This window comes from Cariama cristata, unplaced genomic scaffold, assembly GCF_000690535.1.
Source record: "Cariama cristata isolate BGI_N322 unplaced genomic scaffold, ASM69053v1 Scaffold45221, whole genome shotgun sequence".
Taxonomy (NCBI): Eukaryota; Metazoa; Chordata; class Aves; order Cariamiformes; family Cariamidae; genus Cariama; species Cariama cristata.
In genome coordinates this window covers 1-6073 of record NW_009598348.1, presented here as the reverse complement: position 1 = coordinate 6073, position 6073 = coordinate 1, and the positions used below count along the sequence as shown (strand labels likewise).

At 45.5% G+C, this 6073-nt stretch overlaps 1 protein-coding gene across 1 annotated transcript; it reads left to right on the top strand.

The window, feature by feature from the left end:
• Positions 1 to 272: 272 nt before the first annotated feature.
• On the top strand, positions 273 to 4359 carry FUCA1 (fucosidase, alpha-L- 1, tissue; the record flags this gene model as incomplete). Its single annotated transcript, XM_009709225.1, has 7 exons — positions 273 to 407; positions 629 to 766; positions 1438 to 1543; positions 1983 to 2183; positions 2397 to 2587; positions 3421 to 3520; positions 4219 to 4359. Coding segments are annotated over 7 exons (1012 nt in total), but the record flags the coding sequence as incomplete, so codon positions are not given.
• Between the last annotated feature and the right edge of the window lie 1714 nt (positions 4360 to 6073).

Sequence of the window (6073 nt, the reverse complement as noted above, 5' to 3'; positions counted from 1 at the left end):
TCCCTGAGGGATCATTCCCAGGCTGCTGAGGAGATGAGGGGTCTTGCTACTTCCTAAGTCTCGATCGTTCCTTCTTTTCCAGCATTAAAATCCATTAAAAACCTCTGTTATTATCGTAGTTGCTTCTAAATCTAAAGGGTAATGAAAGAGGGCTCCTCACAGCATGGTTATTCAGTCCCTTGTTTTTTTAGTGACTGGATTTGGCAGTGAGGCTGGGCGATATCTTAGGAAATTCCTTTGTCATCCTGATCGAGAACTTTTTTTCCCCTCAGGTACGTGGTACTGACCACGAAGCATCATGAAGGCTTCACCAACTGGGGGTCGCCCGTGTCCTGGAACTGGAATTCTCTGGATACAGGGCCCCACCGAGATCTTGTAGGAGAGCTGGGACAAGCCCTCAGGGAGAGGTATGGCACTGCCAAACTGTGCTGTTCCTTTCATCTGTGTGCACTGAATTCCCCTGGCTGCTCTTGACAAACAGCAGAAAATGATGAGTTTAATGTGAAAAAATGTAGTGCTTGCAAAATTGTGAAATCTGTGAGCTAATAATGCCAGTAATCTAATCTGCCGCTGGTTCTTAATCCTTACTGCCAGCCTAACTTTTTCCTTTGTGTTTTCTGTCCTTCAGCAACATACGCTATGGCCTGTATCACTCTCTGTTAGAGTGGTTTAATCCACTCTATCTAGCTGACAAAGAAAGTGGCTTCAAGACACAGAACTTCGTTTTAAAGAAGACCATGCCAGAACTTTATGATCTTGTCTTAAAGTAAGAGCTGCAACTAGTTAGAAATCAAGAGCATTTCCTGGTTTCAATACTGTAGAGAGAGATGGATGCAGAGAAGAGAGGTGACAAAAGTTAATTTTTGCCAAGGCAAATCTGTTTACTTATCAGTAATGATTTGCGGTCATTAGAAAGGGGGTTCACATTTGCCCTATGTATAGTCTGATTTGTAGAATAAAGTAGGGACAAATTTTTCATTCAAGAGCAATTCCCTTTAATACTGCCTTTGTGCAGGGTGGCTTTGAAAGTGGAGCAAGCTGCTCAGTATTTAGTAGAGTAGAAGAGCGATTTCACTGTGAATTTACATCCTTGCCTTGCATCCCCTTGTTGACAAAAGTAAGAGGCTTGGACACATGTTGCTCAGAATGGCCGTTGTCCCAAGTCAAGAATATGCCTCATAATTGCCTTTGAGATGCAGACTCCTGTTTTTTGGAAGAATTGCATCATCTCTTGAGCCGTGATCAACACATCATTCTTTGCTGCTGCAAGAACCTCACTTAAAGCTTTGTCTGAAGCAGAAAGTGATAGCATAAACCTGATAATGGCAGGCAATAGGAAGAGGAAGTGAAGCTAGGCTCCAGGCATAAGAAACACAGTGCTTCCTTTATGGTAGGAGAAAATAAGCCATTTTGAAATAACATTCATCTCTCTGTTAGATATAAACCAGATTTGATTTGGTCGGATGGAGACTGGGAAGCTCCGGAGTCGTACTGGAATTCTACCTCTTTCCTTGCCTGGCTTTATAACGATAGTCCTGTCAAGGTATCGCTTTCAGCTATCCCTCGTGGCCACTAGCATATTATGGGTATGGAAGGTCTGGCAGCAGTGAGACATGAAGGTGATCAAATCAGAAACCCGCTTGACAGATGCCAGATGTGCTTTATTCTTTCACAAAAAATAAGAAGACTACACTGTGCTCCAGTGAGAAGGCTCTGATGTCCTTTACAGCACACACATGGGAGGCTCAAATGCCAGGAACTTTGTTGCCCCAACTTCTACCTGAGTGAGTAGAGAGAGATTCTTCCAGAGAGGGATTTAGTCTTCTCTGGAGGATCCTCTGTCTCTTTCCATTGATTACACAGGGGGTTTTAGGTGCTTACCTCCTAACTTAGATGCCCTTTGCAAACTTAGGAGGCATGAATGCAAGCTGAAAAGTCCAAGGCAAAACATTCTCCCTACTGAGCTGAGTTTCTTCTTTCAGGACACTGTTGTTGTTAATGATCGTTGGTGTAATAACTGCTCTTGCCATCATGGAGGCTACTACAACTGTGCTGACAAATACAAGCCAGGGACCCTGCCAGTTCACAAGTGGGAGATGTGCTCCTCCATTGACAAGCTTTCCTGGGGCTATCGAAGCAACATGAACATTGCTGAGTTAATGGATGAAGCAAGTATCATTGAGGTAAGAAATGTGAAATCAAAATAACAGATATGGGGAAGTTACTGAGAATTAGAGGTTTCCTTCATCCTCCTACTTGCAGAAAGAGTTGTCATGTGTTTCATACAACTGGGCTGGAGTTAAAGGAGCAGTTGATGAGGACAGAGCCCTCCTCAGGTTACTTTGTTGTTAGAAGTGAAGATAATGCAATTTGTTACCTTGGTTTATCTGTCACAGGAGCTAGTGCAGACTGTGAGTTTTGGAGGCAACTACCTTCTCAATGTGGGACCTACAAAAGAAGGGGTGATTGTTCCCATCTTCCAAGAAAGACTTCTGGCCCTTGGGAGGTGGCTGGACACTAATGGGGAGGCAATTTATGAATCAAAGCCATGGAGAGTACAGATGGAGAACAGCACAGACACGGTCTGGTAAGGACCCCGTTGCTCAGTACCATCTGAGCTGGGACTTCCAGAGCTCACATTTCTTTCTTATTTGTTCTTAAATTTGGTAAACTCTGAAGCGTTGCCATCAGCTGCAGGTGGCGTTTTGGTAATATCCTACAACTGGAGTGCTCAGTTACTGCCCCAGGGTGTTATCTAAGGAATATGTTGCTTGAAAGAAGAGAATAAAAATCAGGACTTCATCCATCTTGCTTGAGTTGGAAAAAACCCAACTCTTCCTTTAAAAAAATGTCCATGCATCTGCTGTCAGGACTATTTAAGTAGTGGTCCTGGCTAGATTGCATTGCACAAATGTAGCTCATCTAAACACATACAGTTTGTAAATGTAGCGAGATTTGCTTTTAAGCTGTTATATAATAGAACTAATCACTGTTACCCAACTGTTAGGTTTATACTGACTGAGAAGGGCGTAGCAAGTCAAGAGCCAGAAATTGCTACAAAACAGAGGGCTTTTTTTTTCCTCAAGTGTGCCCAAGTGTGTTCAGTCTAGAAACGCAGAGCAATGATCAGGATAAGGCAGCGTATCCGCTCTGTTGACCACAGGCTGAGGCAAGGACAGTTCAGCAAATGACATTTGATTTAGGAAGCATGCATGGACTTTGTTTGGGTTTCATCAGCCAGTGCTGACTGGCTAAATGGTGGGTCCAAAGTGACAGATTTTGGAATGAGGGGGAAGTAGGTGACCCCTGTGTGGTGAAAGTAGGCAAGCCGGTGTTCTCGTGCTGTCTGGAAAGGTCAAGCTCGTGTCGGGTTCTCTCTTTTATGGGGCTCTTCTCCTTGCTGAACTCTTGCTCTCTTAGGTACACTTCTAAGGGACCAGTTGTCTATGCCATCTTTCTGACGTGGCCTCAGGACAACGTTTTGGAGCTGTCCTCACCCACTCCATCCCCAGCCACGCAAGTAAGGAACTTGAAAAAAAGATAATGCACTCTGAGAGCCCATCATGGGCACTTGTGGACTGGGAAGGCCCAGCCTGAATTCCTTTGGAAACTGGGGAGAGTGTAGAAGTTGTCATCCCGTACTTTTTGTTCTGGGATGCTCTGGCCTCCCTCCAGATCCTTCTGGCATCCCAGGTTATTCTCGACTTCAGCTCACTGTTAACCCAGAACATTGGATAGGACTTGCCAGGACAGGCTCGTAGCCTGCCATAGTATAGGCAGAGACACTTTACCCCCCAGAGTCTTTTGATCCTCTTGACACAGGAAGGTGAAGTAAATAACAAGCCTCACACATAGAAGGGATTGCTGGTATTGCATCTCAAATTCAGATCAGGTACACTGACCTGCTAATTCGAAATGTAATTGTGACGCAAATGCTAGAGTGCCCTTTGCTCTAAACAAACAGAGGTAAAGCCTTCTCAGTAAAAAAAAAAAAAAACCAACACAAACCACAAACTACGGTCAAATGTTTGGCCGCAAAATACCCCATGTATTGCCTTTTGTACACCGTGAGTGATGGGTGGAAATGCGCAGGACTGCTTTGAATGTGTGGGAAATGCTGTACAGAGACTGCGAATGTGTTTGGGGTGTACTGGGATGTTCAGGTGGGATGTACCTGTGTGAGCTACAACTGAGTGTTTCTCCCGCCCTCCTCTGCAGGTGACGATGTTGGGTTTTGCAGGGACTCTGAAGTGGCAGAGGTCCCCAGGTAAAGGGCTGCTCATAACTTTGCCTTACGTGCTTCCATCTCCTCTACCTCCTCAGTCTGGCTGGACTGTCAAGCTTGAGGGTGTGAAGTGATGGCTACAGGATGAAAGCAGCAATCTCCCCCTGCCTTTCTTTTAAATTGACTCTAAGAGGGTTTTTCATTTATTGTTGAATAAATTGTGTTTCTCTTAAGAGAATCTGTCTTCTAATCCCTTTTGTCTGTAAGCGATCTGTGTATCAGTGGACCTTGTTTGGCAGCAAAGGACTGACCTCTCCACTCAGCAGTGGGAAGCTGGGACATCGTTTGCGGTATTCTGCTGGGTTGTGACAGCCCGTGAGCCAAACATCTACACTTGGAACAAGGAGGTTTTTTGGTGTAAAGCTGGGCTTCTTGGGCGATGTTACTGCTTCGCTCCTGTGATTATAGGTGATGATGTTGGACAGACTCAAAGGTGGTGGGAGGCTGAACAGAGTTAGTATGGGGCAGTTAAGAGGCACCTGCTTCGGGGTGTCAGGCCAGGCCATGTGGCACCTAGGTATTAGTGCGTGAAGCTGCGAAGGGGATGCGTGTCTGCCAAGGAGGAGATGCACACGTTAACGGTGAGAGGATTTGGACTGTTAGAGCAGCTCACGGGACGTGGAGCAGTGGGAGCTGTGTCCGTGTTCACATGCATGTAGCCAGTGCTGGTGAGCCAGGCTACGCACAGCAGCAGGGTCCGCACCTCCTGGGCAGGAACAGGCCCTGCAACTTCCCTGGCTTAATTACTCATTAAAATTAACTTTGATAGCCAATGTGATACTCTTATGTGTGGAATCACAAAGCTTTGCATGTGATGGGCATGTTCTAATGAAGACTAACCACAGTGCCATCACACATTCCTGCGTATGATGTACTTGCATAGAAATAGGTACTTGATAAGATGCATTGTATTACTTTGGTATGGATTGAAGCAGTTTTGGTCACATACTTCCATCATGAATGAAAATAATGGAAGCTTCTTGTCTGAAGAAGTCTAGAAGGAATCGGCTATAGAAAATAATAATCTAATACAAATCCATTAACAAACTTTAATTTATATTCTGGTAGACAGCTATAAGCAGAAGAGCTTTTGTTCTTACATGAATTTAACAGAGAAGCCACCATTCTGAATTGAACCTCTGACTTCTGCTGTTCCAATGAAATACGTTTTCCTGCGTTGATGTTGAACTTCTGTGAAAAGGATTGAACAGTATGTACTTAAATGATTAAATGCCTCATAATAGCATGTGTTTCTGCAGCACAGTTGTTATGAAGGCCCCGCAACGTTGCGTACAGGCTTTATTTTGTTACTGTTCGATGTGGTGCAAGCAAAAGTTGCCAGAACACTTCAAGTTTAACGCAAAGCTGAGCCCCAGGGCTAGGGCACGTGCTCAGCTGGTGGTGTAGGAGCTGTTACTCAATTGACAAATAACGATCTGTACTGATGAATCTGTCTGGACTTTAGAGAACTGGCACCGACTGCCAGAGACTCGCTTACAGGAGCATCACCCCGGCTCCAGCGATGACGCTGTTACGAACGCAGAGGAGTGGAAAAAAAAGAGACAACAGAGCGATGGCCTTTTTGTCTCCCAACCCCATCGCGCTGGTCACCTCTGGGGTGGGCAGGAGGCCTGTCCAAGACAAACACGCCGTGTTTATTTAGCAGCAGGCGCCAGCAGAAAAGCCATCGTATAAGTAAGCAGCTCCCGATCGGCCGCACAGTGCCGGTGTCGGAGGGAAACATGCCACAGTGTGCCACGGCATCGCTGTCATGGGACGGCCCGCGGG